This window comes from Typopeltis vanoorti, chromosome 12 (assembly GCF_054136105.1).
Source record: "Typopeltis vanoorti isolate ZY-2024b chromosome 12, IOZ_Tvanoo_1.0, whole genome shotgun sequence".
NCBI classification, from domain to species: domain Eukaryota; kingdom Metazoa; phylum Arthropoda; class Arachnida; order Uropygi; family Thelyphonidae; genus Typopeltis; species Typopeltis vanoorti.
In genome coordinates this window covers 6,749,612-6,770,059 of record NC_143560.1, presented here as the reverse complement: position 1 = coordinate 6,770,059, position 20,448 = coordinate 6,749,612, and the positions used below count along the sequence as shown (strand labels likewise).

At 36.2% G+C, this 20,448-nt stretch overlaps 1 protein-coding gene across 1 annotated transcript in view; it reads left to right on the top strand.

The window, feature by feature from the left end:
- The first annotated feature begins 489 nt into the window (after nt 1-489).
- LOC150100561 (acetylcholine receptor subunit beta-like 1) overlaps nt 490-20,448 on the top strand; it is a 171,414-nt gene continuing 151,455 nt past the window's right edge. The window contains exon 1 of the mRNA XM_090401834.1: nt 490-586. Within this exon, the coding sequence (XP_090257960.1) occupies nt 490-586 (97 nt within the window). The remainder of the gene's footprint in view (nt 587-20,448) is intronic.

Sequence of the window (20,448 nt, the reverse complement as noted above, 5' to 3'; positions counted from 1 at the left end):
TGGCAAAGATTCTTCCGCTTGGGAAACGTGGGTTTGTTTTTATCCCTCAAAACAAACTGCAAGAGAAAATGCCCAATTTTCAGATAACATTGCCCACCACCAATATATTGGTTTCATAAGAATGCTCAGCATCTGCCCATGTACGCTTCACGGTTGCTATAACATTCATCCATTCTTCCTATTCAACGAATAGGAAGCGTGGATAATTTTTAAACATCACAAATGAGATGTTCTTCATCAGGTTTGTGTCTTTTATCGTTTACTTTATAAGTTATTCCAAGACTTGCCAAGAAATACAAAGCTTTCATTTATGTTGTTTACCTGAAATGAAAGATTAGCAAAGATTTATTATTATTAATGAATTTCCTCTCGAATCTTTTTGTTTTTAGGTTTAATCTTCTAAAGAAGGAAGAACTAATACTGTTGGATTATTTTGTCACATGACTATATAGCTTTCTTGTTTGTTTCGCGCGCGATGTATAAAATAAAATGCAGCTTACCTGGCATAAGCGGATTAAAGGTGTTGACTTTAATCGCCATACTGAGGCTTACGGACAATTAGTTGAAAATGATTTTCATACTGGAGGTTTGAAAATGGACTTGTTTTCGAATTCGTAACTTCATTAAAATTATTAAATCACACGAGATCTTATACAATGTTAAAATATAACTGGACAGAACAAAAAATTCTATAGGATAAGCTTCTAATTAAAACAGAAACTTTAATTAAAAATAAAAGAAAATAAATAACACTTCGTTAAGTCTTCAAATTAAGAGAAGAAAGTTTAATCCTCCCCCCTCCCCCCATGATGGACGTAAGTTTACCATGGAATGCATAAAAGCGTGTGCTTCTGCAACTGGTGTAATTAAAAAAAAATGAACTTTAAAACGGAGATGTTACGACTGAAGATTGCATATCAAACTCATGAGAAATGAGTCCCAGCTAATCTTTCAGTAAAAATTCTTATCCAATTATTATCATTATTATTATTATTATTACTATAACAAGAAACATGTACAACATAATCATATCTTTGAATTGCAAGCTTGGATCTTATTTAGAGGCCTAAGAATCGACTACACTGCTCAAAACAATTAATGGATATTTTAGTTTCTGTCGGATAATTAAATTTCTGCAAATAATTATAACTATTGGGTACTTTATACATGAATAAATATTTCTTAGTTACAGATAGGGTGTAATTGATTAGATATTGTTTAAATAATAATTATTTATTACATTTAACAAATTATACATTTTAGCGTGAAATAATTTTAACAAGAATAACAACAAGAATAGCCAAAAACGCTTTTGTTAATTTTTAGTGGGGCGTGTGATCTCCATTAACAGCGTTACATCTTGATTGCATGGACTGGATAAGATGATAAAACAGTTCTTGTGGGATATTTGCCCACTCTTCTGTGAGAGCAATTTCGAGCTCTTAAGCGATCGTGGTGACACCAGTCGAGCAGAAACGCACCTACCTAAAGCATCCCAAGCAAGTTCGATTGAATTACAATCCAGTGAACAGGCTGGTCAGTCCATTCGTTCAATACCTTCTTCCTCAAATCACTCTTGTACCAAATTTGCACGGTGTGGACGAGCATTGTCATCCATAAACATGAATTCTTGACCACTTTCAGCAGCATATGGACGAACTATAGGCTCCAAAATCTCATCGTGATATCCCGGGACTGTTAAGGAACCGTTTCTGATAAAATAAAGATCGGTATGCTTACCTATACTTATTCAAGTCCATACCATCAAACTCCCACCTTGACGTTGCGGTCTTTCACGAATAAACCGAGGATTATTTCTTGTTCCACTTTCAAGCCAAAATACGTCGGTTATCTGGTTGCAGACTGAACCTGGACTCGTCACTAAAAACTACACGAGCCCAATCCCCATTTGTCCAATTGCGGTGTTCCTGTGCCGAAATTCTTCGGGCTCTTTTTTGATTTGCAGTAAGTGGATTGCAAACCATTGGTCTTCGAGCATATAAATCTATGGCATGACGACGATTTCGAACATTTCCCATCTCCAGAAAGCGATTCCAAAGTCGCGAAATTACGCTTTGAGATACACGACACGCTTGAGCGACGACTTGCTGCGTTTGTCCAGCTTCTAATCGACCAATGGCTCTCCAAATCATGGATTCCGGAATATCATGTTGCTCTGCCATTTTTAACAAAATAATGGGTGGTAGGTGACACAAGTTTACAATCGAAGTGATAATTATGCACTGTGGAAGTGAGCGCAACAAGCCACGCTTTTATATCCCCACATGCTAATATGGCTAAGACACGTTTCGACAAGTCTTAACATGATTTTGTACGCCGTTGCGTGTTCTACACTGTTGTATATCAAGAATATTTTAAAATAAATGTGTTACATTTGTAAATTATTTTTATAACTTACAAGAAAACCAAAATATCCCCTAATTGTTTTGAGCAGTAGAGATATCATCGTAATGTAAGATACCGTTCTCTGGAGTTGAGATGATATATCTCGGAGGCTCAGCTTTTTCAGATGTTTCTAAGTTAGCTTGGAACTGCTCCGACGACAACTGGAACGCTTGTTGTTATTGTCCTCTTCCAGATTCGTTGAATTTCAATCTCCAGATTTCTATACTAGGTTAATCTTTCATGCACTTTTGTCTTCTACTCGACCGTCTCCTGCTATTGCCATGCCAACAGATTGTTGTTCAGGTATGGTGATGTCCGACATAATTATGTTCGTCTCTCTGAATTTTAAAGTCCCGTTATATCCTCCTAATTTAATTTTCAATCATCGTGTCAATTGTATGGTTCCAGGGAGTTTTGCATGTTGGGAAACCATGTTTCGTACGCAAGTTTCAAAACTACACACTGAAAGCTGATCATGATTTTCTTCATAGTCTGATTGACCAATCTTGATATAAGAAATAATCAGATGGTCCACTTATTGCAAATGTTGAAAATCCTTTATATATTCAGCATTCGCTGTTACTGACGTTTCTCAATCTTTGGTGCATTGGTTCGTAAGGCTTGTTCTTGAGGAGCAAAAGTACCAGACCGTCTGTTTCTTTATTTTCCTTTTTTCTTTTCATTGTCAATCCAGCAACTGTCTACTTTTGCTTCAATACCCTTCAGACACTGACCCTGGAGTGATTTATTTTTCCAACCTTCTACACTTTTTGCCGTTACTTAATCCTTATAACGTTTTTTTTTTAATCCTCCAAATTCATTACTTCTTTGAGTTTTTATTATCATATTTTCTGTGCTTGTCTTGATTTACACTATCTGATCAAAAATATCCGGACAACTCTTCGTATTCATGGATATAACAATACAGACGTCACATCTATGGCTTATCCAGTTATAAAATGAAGCACGCGGTCTTTCAATCTTCAAGGACAAACATTAACAGTAAAATGAGCCGTTCCAAAGGTTCCAAAATTTCTTCCTTGTTGCAGTTGTTCCCATCAACTGTAAGTGACGTTATGGTGAAGTGAAAAGGTCTAGGAGCAACAACAGCACAAAGGCGATTTGGTAAGCTACATAAAATCATAGAGCAACACCGTCAAGTGCTGAAACACGTGGCACAAACAAAACATCGGCTGTTCTCGATTGAATAATTCTCTACTGAGTTCAAAATGCCTCTGGTAGCAAAGCCAGCAACACACGTGGAAAGCCGAATGATATAGGATTCCATGGTCTCTCAGAGTGATGCTAAGCTCCAGTTGTGTGGTGTAAAGCTCTCCACCACTCGTGTGGTGGAGCACGTGGAAATGCGTTCTTCGGAGTGATGAATCACACTTCACCATCTGGCAATCCGAAGAACTACAGTAATAACACTACATTCCCGAATGTGTTTTGCCGATTGTGAATTTCAGTGAAGACATCATGGTCTGGGGATGTTTATAATGGTTCGGACTACCTCCCCCCAGTTCCGGTGACGAGAATCTTAACGCTGCGGTCTATAATGATGTTCTAGACAATTCTGGGCTTTGATCCTTATGGCAACATTTTGGTGAAGGCCGGTTCCTGTACGCTGCAGTCTGCAAAGTCAGGTCTGAACAAGAATGGCTTGATGAGATAAGTGTTGAAGAACCTGACTGGCCTGCACAGAACCCAGATCTGAACGCTATCAAACACCTGCTTTGAAAAACGCGACTGCGAGCTAGACCGAATCGCCCGACATCAATGACCAACCTTATTAATGCTCTTCCGGAAGAAAGGAAGGGAATTACTTCAAGAGTGGACCAACTCCTTATTAATACCTTTCACTTTAGGGTGAGAGTTGGGATGAGTAGGTGTCCGATCGTTTTTATTAGAGTATAATCATTCAATGTTCTGTTTTCTTCTTGTAATGTTCACTTGCCTTATAAAGAGTCCTCTACTTTTTTATGAACTTTAGCTCTTTTCTAAAGTCCAATTAATAATCTTCCAAATTCACAAGTATTGGTAGGATTATTTACTAATCTTTATTTAGTAAATAATTTATTAATTATTTACAAATATTTTACTAAGTATTACTGAAATAAAGAGCCAAAAGGCTACACTTCGGCGATGCAAAATTATTCACTTTATTGTTTCTAAATATTTGGCACGAAACTCTTGTAGTTTCTCTATTCGGATTTGAATATAGAAACTACAAGAATTTTTAATAGGATATGTTATTTTTCCTCAAACTATAGACAGTGCTTCATAGATATCAAGTCCCAAATTCGATGTAAGTGTATCCACTGAAAATTCGGAGTGTCTTCAATTTCTCTGAATGATCTTAAACTGTGTGGTTTAAGATCATCCATGTCAAATGCCATATATATATATATATATATATGGCTTGGATAGATTATAAAAAGCGTTTAATTCAGTGCCTCATAGTTGGATTTTAAAATGCACAGAACTATTCGGGATTAGAAAACATCCAAATATTTTTGTAATCCAGCATGAAAAATTGGAAAACAATGTTGGTTCTAAATAGAGAAGAAATTGGATAGGTAAACATAAAAGGGGGGGGGGGTATCTTTCAAGGAGACTCATTATCTCCTCTATTGTTTATCTTGTCATTGATCCCCTTAACTAGAATTTTAAATAAAACTGCTCATGGTTATCAAACTGCTCAAAAAAGTACAAAGATATTTCACTTTTTATACATGGACGATCTGAAGTTGTATGCAAAATCAGAGAATGAACTCGGATCGTTGCTTAACACTGTGAACATATTCAGTCAAGATATATCAGTGGATTTTCGCTTAGACAAATGTGCAATTGCTGGAATAACAAGAGGAAAGTTTGACGATTTGAACGAAATCGAGCTGCTCAATGGTGAAATAATCAAGGAAATAAAATTCGAAGAGTGCTACAAATATTTGGGAATTTTAGAATCATCACAAATTCTGCACAATATGATCAAAGAAAGAACTAAAACAGAATACATAAGACGATTAAGAAAACTCTTTAAGTCAATGCTTAATGCTGGAAATTTGATAAAAGCAATTAATACCTGGGCCATACATGTTCTGAGATATTCAGCAGGCATTGTTGAATGGATATAGCCTGTGTAGCTCAGTGGATGTGGCGTTTGCACACCATCGCGCTTGGCCGCACGAAGGAAGTCTTGGTTTCGAGTCTAGTCAGCAACTAGAGGAAATTTTTCTAAGCCTTTTTTCGACCGGTTCCCGAGTTAGTCGATCTCTGGCACGGGCAAGCAGGTTTTTCCTCCCGGAAACTCGGGTTTTTCGTCCTGTAAACTCAAGAAAATCGACCGTAGAACCCACATTATTTCAGACATTAAATATATTGTGTTAGGGTTAGGGACCACGAGATGGCGGCACATTTGAGCCGTCTCTCTTCACTGCGTACCGCTTAATTAGTGATAGCCTTGGGCCACCTGTCTCTGATTGGGTACCAGTGGAGATTGAACTGCCCACTCAGTCTCCAAAAGTTAGATAGGGCTAAAATGGCCTCGCCTACTCCCGTATATACGGGAATAAAAAGGCGTTAGCTGATTGTTGAATGGCCACAGCTAGAGATGGAAGACTGAGATCTAAAAACTCGAAAATTAATGACAATGCACCATGCCCTCAATCCTCGCAGTGACATTGATAGGCTATATCTATCACGCAAAAAAGGAGGTAGAGGATTATTACAAGTGAAGCAAGTTATCGAAAAAGAAAAACGAAATCTGAATGATTATCTACAACAAACAACGGGAAAATGTCTAATTAAGGTAAGGAAAGAGGGTTTATTTAAACCCATAGAGACAAAATTAGAATACAAAACCAACCATGAAAAAGTGAGAACTGAAAGGTGGAAAAATAAGGCATTCCATGGAAAATACCTTCACAGTGACAGCGCTGACAGCTACTTGACCTGGCAATGGTTGAGAAATGGAGCCCTAAAGAAAGAAACAGAATCAATAATTTTTGCAGCACAAGAACAGGCCATTAAAACCAACGTTATGAAGGCAAAAATCAAAAATCAAGAAGAGAGTAAATGTAGATTTTGCAAAGAAAAGGAAGAAACGGTAGACCACATTATAAGTGGATGTAGCAAAATCGCACAAATTGAGTACTGTAAAAGGCATGATAAAGTAGCTAAGATAATCCACTGGCATTTATGTAAAAAGTATGGCTTTGAAGTATCTAAAGACTATTGGAAGCATAAAGTTCACCAGAAAGTGGTTGAGAATGAAAAAGCTAAAATACTCTGCGATTTCAAAATCCAGACTGACAAAAGCTTGGAATGTAATACACCCGATATTACAGTGGTTGAAAAAAGTGAAAACAAGGGTGTTAAGTTTATCGAAATATCAGTACCAGGAGATAGTCGGATTGACGACAAAGAAAATGAAAAAATTACAAAATATCGCGATTTGCAAATCGAAGTTCAACGACTCAGGCAAAAGAAAACGAAAGTTGTTCCCATAATAATAGGTGCTTTAGGCGCCATCCCTAAAACATTGAAAAAACATCTAGAAGCACTCGAGTTAGATGGAACAAAGATTGGGCAGCTGCAAAAGGCTGCTCTGTTTTATATATATATATATATATATATATATATATATATATATATATATATATATATATATATATATATATATATATATATATATATATATATATATATATATATATATATATATATATATATATATATATATATATATATATATATATTTATATATATATGTGTGTGTGTATACTGTATACTTTTTTAACATACGTAGTCTATTTCTCTTTGCTTGACTCCTCTCATGACTGTTGTTAATTAAACTAGGCTGGAAATGCAATATAGCAGTACTTTAATAAGCCATACATTTTGAGAATGTCATCCAATCCAGCTGCCACAAAACTGTGGCTGTGACAATCCCTCAGATGGTGTTTCTACAGGACCATCCCCAGGTGCTCCTTTTAAAATAATAGCATTATTTGTTAGCTGAACTTCAAGCCTTCTAAAGAATTGCAATTTGTTTGATCTAGTGAGAAAGGCTAGTGGTCAAGCTGTGCACTGATTATTTTAAAATTTTACCCTCAAAATAAAATGTTTTGTTTTTCCATGCTGGAATAAAGGGGTCAAAAAAGTACCCAATTCTTTGTTCAGGAGCCCACACATGTTTTTTAGAAAAAACTTCAAGCTTCCAATAATCAAATAGTTCCTCTAATCCAATGGTGTAAAGCTTTTGGCGTGAGGATATATATGCAGTGCTACTGATGGCTCTGACACCCAAAAAGGTGTAGGTAGCATTTTGTTGCTACAAACAGATTAGGGACTTTTTTGAAGTTCAGCATAATCCACATCATATTGGCCAGAACAGCAGTTCCATCATCTGAAATTTAGCCTAATATACTGCTACCATACAGTTTTGAGATAGCCAAATGAGCACACCACATGAGGCTATCTCAAGAAGAATTCCTTAAAAATGCAATATTTCAGTTAACACCTTATATGTTTGTGCAGTGTGAGAAAGACAGGGGTTGCTGAAAGGCCAAACCTGGATAAGTAGATCTAATCGACAATCTTAGGTGTTGAACGTTATTCATAACTTATTTTAACGATAATCCAACATCAAACGAACTAAAGTATATAAAAAAGATGTTTTGTTTATTAACTGGCTTATATTTTTCTTAATTGCAAACCAGCATCTTCAGAGCACACCACATATTACACTTAACACGCGACAGTGAGTAAGAGAAACAATTCAAACTGCTTTCCAAGATCATTTCCTACATAACTATAATACTTCTTTTTTTACAATAATAGCGGGTACAATTATGACTTAGATCTTTTGTCTGTTAGAATTTGAATTGTTTCACTAGCTCATCATCGCGTGTTAAGTGTAACACGTGTACTCTGAAGATGCTAGTTTGAAATCCAGAAAAATATAAGCCAGTTAATAAACATGGTTTTTTATATGATTTAGTTAGTTCGATGTTGTAATACCGTTAAAATAAGTTGTGAACTGGATAACTAGAGGAGACCTCCATACCAGGGGAGAATTCCCCATGCTTGCTATGCTTGCTGCGCAAGTTCATTAATAGAGAAAGAAGTAATATTTATTTCTTAATAAATGCATGCATTTATAAGCATTCCATTTAGGCTTTTATTTTTGTAGACAGAAGACGTCTTAAGCTTGCGCGGCAATAATTGAGCTTTGCGTTGTGTATCGAAGGCCGATGCTTGCTCGTCTAGTCAAAGCTACCTTGGCATGCTCGGTTGTAGGAGCTTCCAGGTCCTCGCTGCAGCACAGTGATTTCATGCGCACGCATAGCCATTTCCACTGGTCCCCTTCACGTCGTCTTAAACACAGGCCATACGCAGTCAAAATAGCTCTAGCCAGTGAGCTTCAGCCAGCCTTTACAAGTGTGCGTTTTGCTTGGGAAAATTAAGTTACAACCAACTTTTTATGACGATGTTATTGACCAGTTCATAAAGAAGAACTGCAGGGTAGAATTTGTATTCAAGTAGCTAAATTGAAAAAGATAGAATATCATTTGTAAACTAAATGTTGTATTTGTATGATTAAATGTACATAAATTTCTAAATATATAGTTTTAAATGGTCAGTAATTCATTATTCCGCTAATCAGACTTCAATCACAAACTCCCTGAATGATAACAAGAGCAAGCCTGAATTTCAAGACCAGCATTCGACTCTGCTCCATACAGACTTTTAAGGAATATAGAGAACTTATCTAAACTTCTGACCTAATGTCCAATTCCTTCTCTTCTTGTCGTGCCCGCTATTAGTGGGAATTCACCTGGATAAAGGTAATTAAAAAACAACACTTTAATTCTCCCTGTAATAATCGTACTTCGTCAGAGGCAATGACTTGAAGCTTTCAGAATTATCTCAGTTCCTGCTTATTTACTGAATTAAATCTAACGTTAGGAAAAAGTAGTGCTAAACCCAGTTTCATGATTATGTTTCTGAAGGAAAAAAATATCACGAGGAGGAAATGAACCTATGCTATAACTAAGAACTAATTTTCAGCACTGCTGAAGATTATTACATCTGCGATGATTCTATTTCATTCTTAAAATGTATTCGCTGTACAAGTTAAACAGGTACGGAGATAAAATAAATCCTTGTCGCACCCCTTTACCTATGCAGGCCACATTACCTATGAAGTTATTAGATTGCGTATTCATAATTACTAAATTTACCGCGATTAACATTGTATTAATACCTAATTGCATACTAACTATCGACACATCCATGGCATTATTCAATCTGTCCTCCACGACACAGTATTTATTATTATAATTATGCAACACCTCCATGGAATCCAAAGGTGAGAGGGCACTTTACCATATGTCTATACTACACAATTCACATCTGTCTTCTACTGCTCACTAATGTTACTATTATTATTATTATTATTATCACATTATTTTATTCACATAATTAATACACAGTCAAAACAAGACATCGTATAAAAAAAATTGACTGGTGATACAGAACGATTCAGATTCTATCCAAGAATCTAAGAATAGTCCGTCAGGTAGCGTCGTAAAATTTGGACTGTTCCAAGTAATGCTGTTTTTTTTGTAGGTCATATGGGGTCACTTCGTTGGTGTTTAATTGCTGTAAATAGTTGGATGGCTTCTTTGAAATTGCGCCAAGTTCACCGATAACAAATGGGACGACTTTGGTGTGTTTAAGCCACAGTTGGCCAACTTCGATTTCCAGATCTCGATATTTATAATTTTTCCAGCTCTGTGTTACTAATGTTGTTATCACTGGGTACTGCGATATCGATAATCCAAACCTGTCGATATTCGATAATTGTGATGTCGGGTCTATTGTGTTCCAAATGCCGATCAGTTTGTATTCTAAAGTCCCAGAGAATTTTTGCTGTTTCGTTTTCCAATACAGTCTCAGTTTTATGCTGCCACCAGTTATCAGAAGCAGGAAAGCCACATTTTTTGCATACATGCCAATGAATTATTTTGGCCACTTGATCATGGAGGTATTTATAGTCAGTTTGAGCTATTTTGCTAAAGGCACTGATTAGGTGTTCTACAGTCTCATCTTTCTGATCGCATAATCTGCATTTGCTGTTATTATTATTGATGTTGAAAATGTTTGCTTTGATTGCATTAGTTTGTAATGCCTGCTCTTAAGCTGCTAGAATAAATCCTTCTGTTTCTTTTTTAATGTATCCATATTGTAGCCATTGCCACGTCTTGTTCAAGTCAATTTTGTCCTCAGTAGCTCGAATAAATTGGCCATGCAAGGGTTTATTTTTCGAGCGCACATATCGGTTATTTTGTTGTTCTTTTTGTAATCGGATTTGTCTCCTGTTGCTTTCAGAAGACCCTCTTGTGTAATTGCTTGAGGCATTGGCTCAGAGCAATTGTCGATGTAACTTCTTAAACCAATTTCTTCTTCTTCTTCCACAGTCTGTCTCACTTGCAGCAGACCCCGTCCACCTATTCTTCTCGGTAGGTACAACCGGTCAACATCACTTCGTGGATGTAATGCATGATTCATAGTCATTATTTTTCTAGTTTTGCTGTCCAGTTTGTCCAGGTCTTCTTTTGTCCAATCTATTATGCCAGCTGTGTATCGGATCACTGGTATAGCTCAAGAATTCATTGCTTTAACTGTGTTTAATCCATTTCGTTTTGTTTTTAGAATATTTCTAACTCTTTTGATGTATTCTGATGCTGCCTGTTGTTTAACTTTCGAGTAGGGAATATGACTGGCTTCTAATATGCCTTCGATCAGTTTGTATCCCATCCATCTAAATCCATATTTATCATATTTAATCCATATGTATGGATCCCCCATATTAAATCCTGACCTGCATATCCTTGTTAAGTGTGCTGAGCCTTTCAGACGATACGAAGAGGGTCTTTCAGCCAATTCACTCCATCTAGTCTTTATTCAACAGCTGTTACTGTTATCAAAAAGTGAGTTGTACCACGTTCACCAATAACAGTTACAGTTGAAGAAACTAAGACTTTGAAAATAGTGTATTATGTCTGCTAATTTCGTGTGTTCTTTGGCTGGTTTGTCTCTTTTGATGGACGAAAAACAATTTTCTGGAAGATGATAAATTAAGCACTTAGTAAGTTCAAATAATCCTAGCTATTTCAAAGTGCTTCTTTATATATTCAGAAAGATTTTCTCTAAACAAATGTCAGGAAATAACTGAAAGCCAATAATTTCAAATATTAACCTATAATAATATTCCAATTTATTGAAAGAAATTCAGATTTTAATTCAAGTTATTTATGATGACGCTTTGTTTGACGTGCAAAATTAATAGCATAAAAAATGTGTTTGGTTTTCGTGATTAGTGTTGTAAAATTTTCATTTTTGATGTTATTATTTGGCTTTGTGTCAAATGGTTTTTTTGGCTTGTTTTTTTTTCCTTTTTGTAACATCTTTCTAATATATTTCAGGAAATACAAGACATTCACTATAACACAGAAAAGCAGTTAAATTAAGTAGTTATTGAAGCTTTTTATTTATTTTCATATTAAGTTAGAATAAACAGATACATTTTCATATTACTTTAACGCATGAAAATTATATTCGAAACTGTAGACAACATGAGAGATATAATGGACAGATTTGACGATGCAGAAAACATAATTATATTTTACATTTCACGATAATAAAATCAACTATCAACAGGTTCAAAAATCTTTTTCATATTCCACTTCTGTTGCTGAAAATAGTTTCTTCTGATAGCCTGACCTCACCTCCATAATTTCAGTGATGTAGCTGATTTAAAAAAAAAAGGTATTTTTATGCACCCGAAAGAATACATCCTAGGGTGTGTAGCTACTCCTAAGCTTCTTTCAAAATGGCTCGTTACCTCTACAGCAATGTTTGAACTGCTAGAGACGTAGTCTTGATATAAATAATTTTCTGGCAAAAATTTACATGTTTATACTCGACTCGCATTGTTTGAATGTTTCCCCAGTCTCTGATTGGTGGCTTATTAGCGAATAAATATTAGTTGACAATGAAGATAAAAAATGGTATTTTAATTCAGAATATGATCTCAATTATGTAAATAAACTTTTTTTATTTATCTGTTTATTGTAATCGATAATGGATTACTGAATAGAAGTATTACAATTAAAGATCTTGAAATAATTTACATTTTGTTTTCTTTTCTAATCAATTGATTCTGTTCGTGTCTGCTAGCAATTTTCAATTTGGCATGTAACTGTTGTATAAACAACAACAACATGGTTATACACTGTTTTGAAATAAGTATTGCATTAATCCCCTTATTTTATAATAATGATAGAATTATGTATATTGTTATTGTTACGCATGATCCAGCTAAACTTATACCCAGAAGGACAGATACATGAATGTCAAAGATAAGTAAATAACATCAAAACCGGACAAATAATGTTGAAAACGTGTGACAATGAACAAGTAATCAAGTTGCTTCCCTTTTTCGGATGATAGCGAATTGTTTACATGGTGGATACGATACCTGAAGGTTGTCATAGGCTCGACAGAAAATTTGGTGATGGAGGTCTTGAGTAGTTTCTCCCGAGATGGGTGGAGGCCTTTGTAAAGATGGATGCTTTGAGATAAGCAACACTTCTGTATAATGGAAGGCGTTCTACATCGTGGAACTTTTACGAAAGATACCCTTGAATTAATTCACAATATACTGTCTGATTCATCCAACATGTGCTGTTGAATGACACTAGTTTGAGGAACACCTTTTGGAACGAATTGGAAAGTCGAGTACGAGCCAGACCAGTATGTTCTTAAACGATAAATGGACTAGTAGTCAAAGTGAAGGATGAACAGTTCAAAATGCCTAAATCATATTATAGCCAACTGGTGAAGAGAGTTTGCTTAGAAGGGTCAAACGTGTAATCAGGGATGAACAGAATTGAAGGGGATGTTCAGCCTACGCTATTGAGCTGTTCAATTTCAGTTGCTGTGTAATACAATGTCTCAATAGTACATGTTGGTACTTGAACAGTGTCGATTCCAATAAAACTCAGACTGCTGAATTACAGATTAAAATATGTTGAAGGAATGAGAGTCAGTATATATGATACACGCAGTTGAAATGTAAATATTTATTGAATTAAAAACACATTACAGCGTTGCTATAATGTCACGGTTTATTCACTAAAACTTAAAATTCACCACAAGTTACACGAATATTTAAATGGACGCAGAAGAGTCGTCGAATGCTGCAATCTCCTTAACATGCACTCTACACTGTCGTCAAAGATTGTATTCACATCTTGCATCCATCTTACTGATTTATAGTGATTGCCTAAGTATTTCCAACGTCTTAAGAAGAAGAGAAATACATCGAAGTTCGCATTCTTGACTGAAGCATTTATCCACTGTAGTGACAGAAAAGGGAAAAGTTTGGCCAAATGCCAAACAGTTTTGGCGGATCAGATTATTACAGAACGGATATAATCTGATTATTAGAAAACAAATGTTACATCTGAGCAGCAATAATGGAGCTCGCGACCTTGCTAATTACTCTGAAAACTCTCCGGACCATCATATCCACCACTGGAATAAATGCTACACTTATATACAACGCCATTCACTTTTGAACTGGAGCTAACAAAAAGTGAACTGCGATTAAAAATAAAACTCTTAGGAGAGGGAGGCTGGTTTCTAAGAAAAATGTTTTGAAAAGACTGAACAATCTCATCAGAACTGGGATCATGGAAGCGTGTATTTCCTGAAAACCTGACTTTGAATGGCGATAAAGAACTTTCGGCAATAGTGTCACTACGCGTATTAAGAAAAGTTTCACACTTGCAAAAAAATCTGTCATTGATATCACGGCACTCCAAGATTTTTATATTTGTTTCTTCTTTAAGGAAATTATTTCCTTTAATTATTCTCTACATAATTTTATTTTATTATATTGTAGTTCAATATGATAATTATTTTTATAATTTAAGGGAAAATTTCTTCATCTCTTTTTTTCTGTCTTTTTTAATTAATTATTTTTATCCCTAAGTGTATATTTGCATATTGTGGCTGTAAATACGTGTGGTATGCTTTCGCTAAACTGGATTATTATTATTATTAGATAAACCGGATTTGGATTTTTCTGCTGTCTTTGAGTCGACCAGATGATATTTGGTCGACCATTTGGTCGACTCAAGCAGAATACTTCCTTGGAAACGTCTGTCACATGATCATTCTTCGTCACAAAACTAATTTGTTACGTAGAGAGAGAAGTTCAGTATTAATGAAATATTGAATACCAGTAAAATTTACTCCTCTCCTGTTTCTTACAAATCTTGGTTTGGTTGACTGAGTACGGGGCATTTCATTTTATAATTATGGCTTCGAATCCCATTCCAACTGTGAATATATTTAAGTGTTAGATGTTTTTCATCTTAAGCGAACCCAACAAACGGATTTTTATGTTACCCTGCAGTAGATTTAGTAGCAATGGTGGACTAAGGATTAGGTAATAGGAATAACCTTACAGATATAATTCGGTTGGATTAAATTATCCAAAAATGGAGTGTTTATCTTCTATTAGATAAACATATTATGTTTGATCTCGCTAAAGAAACAAAGCCTGGACTTTTCCAATCCACTTTATATATAATTTAACTTGAATAAAATATACATTAGAAGATAGGTAACAAAAGGACTATTTACATATCATAAGTATATAAATATATATATTACAGAGAAAGAAAGATTTTCCTTTCGTACATACAATAGAAATGCAATAAATGGATCAACATTACAGTTCAGTTTCACTCTTAGTTTTCTGTCAGATGAAGCGTATTGTCGTCGGCAATCCAGAACAGGTTACCAGTTGGATTCCACTCCTCTATGAATTTCGCGACAGTTCTTGTTTCTTTGTAGTAATCAAGTTCCAGTGAAAGCCTGCTTTGTAGTTTCCGACATAGGCCATACGTGAAGGTTTGTGCCGATTCGGTGATGGATGGATGCTGGTTATTTCTTCTGTGTTTTAGGTAGAAGCTGTAGATGACAGCCTTAGCGCAGATGAAGAGGAAATTGCATATTCTGTGTTTGTTCTCTTCTGTATGGACTAAATTCCAGTAGGCTTCTTGGCTGTGTTACAGGTGCTAGAGGCTGTATTCAGGGCGTAGGTGATCATCGCTTTGTTTGCAGGACAGGTTGGATGTGTGTTCCAAAGTGCTTGAAACTTCGCAGAATAGACACTGATCTGATTGTCTTAGCTGAAATTTGTGGAGCTTAGTAGGAGTTGGCAAGATGTTATGCCATAGCCTCCACTGTATGTCGGAATCTGGTTTAGCACAGTTCGATTGATATGGAAGATCCCACTGAAAATTGAGTGCATGTACAGCTTAGTAAATGAGAGGGTTAAGGATGAATATAAGAAGGGCGAATTTGGAGGCACTGATATGAGGAAGTGGTACATTTTCTTTCAGTTGGTGGGAAGAATTAGTGAGGCTTCAGATGATGCAAGATGAAAGGTAGGATCCCCGCAGTTTCTAGAAGAAATACGGATTCCCTGAGGCGTAGCGATATCTGGGAAGCTTTTATAATGGCAACTTGCATCAGTTGATATTGCTTTTCAATTTTGGAGTTTTTTAATGGTAGGCATGCTAGTGTTTTCCAGTTTAGCGTCTGGGTCAGGAGGCCCTCTGTGATTCTTATTCCTGCCCAGTTCCATGTAGGGAAAGGAAGGGCTGGCCAGTTGTGAGATTTGTTATGGTTCTGTTCGAAAATAGTGGTTCTGTTAGTACAGCTGACTCTGTTGATCCTGTCAGTGTACGATGAAGTTCTGTATTTTTCCACCGCTGTAGAGCATTTTTGTAAAAATGAGGTAGTTTTGGAGGTGATGGTACAAAACTGGCCATTCGGAGGATTGTTGAAAGTGTAAGTACTCGGGTGGATGATTTCATGTTGTAATCGAAGGTGGTTACATAAGTATGATTGGACTGAAGAGTCTTTAGGAGAAGGATTATCCTGAAGGATGTGATCTTGTTTTCAAGGAAAGTCAGCCCTTATCTCCCTTGCTGAGTGGCTTGCAGAGTTCAGAGTATGTTGTCCAGTTAGTTTTTTGCAATTCCATAGAAATTGTTTCATTGCCTTTTTAATATGATGGAGAAAGTCTTCAAGGGGTGTTTGTACTTTGAGTGTATGTCATAGCACACTCGCAGCCATTTGGTTGATTATTAGGATTCTTCCTCTAAGTGAAGACATTGAACGAATGATGTTCCATTTTCCTAGCACTTGTTTAAATCAGTTGTGTAGCTGTGTCCAGTTTAGTGTATTATATATTTTGATGTTGCCAAGGTGTACACCTAAGTATATTTGTCCTTCATTTTACCAGCATTCAATCAGAGAATCAGTTCTGGCCTTCCATCTGCCTGACCACAAACCAGTGGTTTTTTGCAGAATTTAATTTGGCTCCTGAAGCTTGTGCATATATTCTGTGTGCTTCCTCGGTTACTGTCATTTCCTCTTCATTTCGGACTATTACAGTGACGTCATCAGCATATGCTGATAGGGTTATTTTTTTATGTGGCTCTATTATGCTGGTTCGTTTGGAGATGATGGTGTCGTGTACTCTTTTTAAGAAGGGTTCAATGGCCAGTGTGTATAACTGTCCAGAGAGAGGACATCCTTGCTTGATCCCTCTGGAGTATGGCAAAGTGCGGGTGAGCCTGTTGTTAATTTTTAAACAGAAGAGTGCATCTCTGTATAACAATCGCACTATTTGAATGATGAGAGGGCCATAGCCGAATGCCTTTAGGACTTCATAAAGGTACTGGTGCTCTACCCTGTCGAAAGCCTTCTCCTGATCAAGGCTGATGATGCTAGGTCTTCATTTCGGCTGTTTGCGATGTGGATGAGATCTCTTATTAAATGGATATTATCATGTATTGTTCTCCCAGGAACAGAATAAGTTTGATGTCGGACAATAACTCAATCGTGCTACTGAGGTCGTGACGGATTCTGGGAGCCCGTTGAGGTAGGCTTCCTGCAGTGTTTTAAGGAGAAGTGGTCCGAGGTGATTCCAGAATGCTTGAAAAACCCTGTTGTGAGACCATCGAGGCCGGGAGATTTATTCTTTGGCAAGGATGTGCATGCATTTTTCCGTTCCTCTAGAGTTATTGGATTTTCTAAGTGATTTCGATCTGTTGCAGAGAATCTTTTTGTTTCTTTCAGTATTTTTTGGTGAATGATGTGAAGGGATATTCGTGTAAAGTTGTATGCATTCTTGTAGTATTGTAGGATTTCAGAAGTGATTTTACTTGGATCTCCTGTGATGCTGCCATCTTGAAATCTAATAGCGGAGATGCAGTTTGCTGACTGGTATTTTTTCCCAAAGAGAAAAATATTTTGTGGATGCATCTGAGAAATGTATTTGTGTATGACACGATCTAAGTAGGGCACTCTTTGCTGATACTTGTGTCTTTTCATGGCTTGGAGGGCTGAATTATATTCAGGGATTTCTTATGGTAGATACTGCAGCTGTTCTTCGAGTTGTCGGATGTAAATGTTTCTCTGTTGATTCTTCTGGTGACTGTAGATCTGCGTGAAGGATTTTATTCGTGATTTTAGGTGGAGCCACCATGTTTTCATTGGTTCTGTATTCCTCTTCAATTGAGTGAGGTTAGTTATTAAAGCCTGAGTGTTTATTATGTATTCTAGATCTTTCAGGAGGGTGGGTATTGTTGAAGATTCAATAGGCACTTCCTGGTTTGGTTGCTTCCAAAGATAATGAAAGTTGCAGCTTAATGAAGCAATGTTCTGAGATGTAGGATGGAATGTGTGAGATGTTTCTAACTAGCGGAATAGTGTGTTTGGAAATGTAGTATCTGTCCAGTCGTGCTTGGTAGAGTGGCCTATTAGTTGCTGTGATTGCCGGCCTCCATGTGTAGGACTTCTTTTCTGGATGCTGATGCCGAAAGACGTCAATGAGTTCATTATTGTTTACCAGTGTTTGAAGTTAGTTTATTAATGAGTTACGATGTTCAGTACATTGAACTCTGTCTTTTTCTTGGTCAAGAGTGCAGTTAAAGTCTCCAGCTGCTATTATATGCTCTTGGTCAATACTAGAAAGATGGTTTTGAACGAAGTCCAAGATTTGTGATGCCAGAACATCATCCTGTGGTATGTAGATATTGAACACATGCAAGGTATTATGATTGGGTGCTTTTATGTGAGCATAAATGGCGTATCCTGGTTTTTATGCAATCACTTTAAGTTTGTAGGGGGATTGATGATGTACACCTAAGCTAACCCCCGCTCCATGGTGTTGTTGGGTTGCAGAGTGATGTAGGTCATAAGGCCACTCTGCCCATTTTCTAGATAAATTGGATGAGGAGTTGATATTTGTTTCTTGAAGAAGTATTAGGTATCTATGGTATTTCTGTACCTGGTCAAGGACTAATCAATTGTGTAAAGCAGAGGCACATCCTCTTGCATTGAGAGAAAAAAGGCTCAACCACATTATTTTATGAAAGTTTGATTCTCTAGATAGATAGATATTATTAGCCTCAAAATCAGGTGCTTTTTTATCTTTTACAATCTAGGTGTTATATCACTTCTGAATGATTTCTATATAAATGAACACATGTTTGGAAAACATTCCAGAGATATGAATCCATAAAAATGGGATTGGTCGGAAAATACAAATTAGGTTAATTGTAAAATTGCAAAATAATTTAATTCGTATGAATAAAGTTTATTCATAATCGTTTTTTCTTCCTTTTTTTTTTATTCATCTTGCTATTGCATAGACCGTCACATATGCAAATTTACGTAACACAGCAGATATGATGTGATACGTAATTCCCAAAGCATTTCACAAGGAATAGTTTGGGAAGGATTCAAGGTGATAATACAGGATACAGCGAAGAAGTATCTCTCCCAATAAGAAGGCCAAGAGACCCATGGATATCAGATTCAACATGATGTTTTAAGGATACTTGTGACATAAAGACTGAATAATATATGCACTTAAACACAAGAAAGATATTTAATTAACCAAATATTTCGGTCCGGAAATAGCAGACCATCTTCAGTGGCACTACAAGAACAGTTTTAAAAAAATACAAAGTGGAATACTAACAATAGCTCATTTAAAAATAGAACAAGCCAATTAACGATAAACTGGTGTTCCGGTAAATATTATGAGCTCCAGGAGATTTTATAGTTTTTTTAATCTTAGCGAAATTGGAAATAATCTTGTTGTCAAGGCATTTTTTTTTAAATTTGATCTTTGCTCGTAACCTACCTAACACCAGTTTATCGTTAATCCGTAACCAACTTAAAGCTGCTAAACGTGATCTTGCTATTCACAGTCATCATATTTCTGATCTTCGCACCTATATTTCCACAAACTTGGATCCACATCTTCCACACATAGTTCTAAATGTGGCTAAATGTTCTACTCAAAGAGCATATAATATAATCAATTGTCAACATCTAAACCGAAAATATGAAGCTCTTTCGTCTAAACAATTCAAGTCCTTCAAAACTCCAGATAATTGGATTGTCAATATATCCGGACGTCCTCTAACTGATAGCGAAACCCTCATCCTGTCAAAAGGACATGATTTTTCTATTGTTCCTAATACGATATCATATCTAGATTTCCTAGTTAACATTGAACGGAATCTTAGTCATCTAACTAGTGATGAAGCTAATGCTCTTCGCCTAGAAGTCGCTTCTTCTCTAGTTAAGGCTAAACTTCTTCCTTCCAACATATCTCTTTCTGAAATGAAATCTTTACAGTCCTTGAGAAAAAAAATATCACCTCATTATCACCAAAGCTGACAAGGGGAAAGCAACAGTAGTTATGGACTCTGCAAATTACAGAAGAAAACTTTCTCTTTTACTTCGACATCGCTCCACATATCAAGAACTTGTTTATAATCCAACCAACAGACAACTAGAGAAATTAAATTCTCTCTCAGATGAAGTCATCAGTTTAGATAGAGACACAATTGGAAGACTTAAAACTCATTT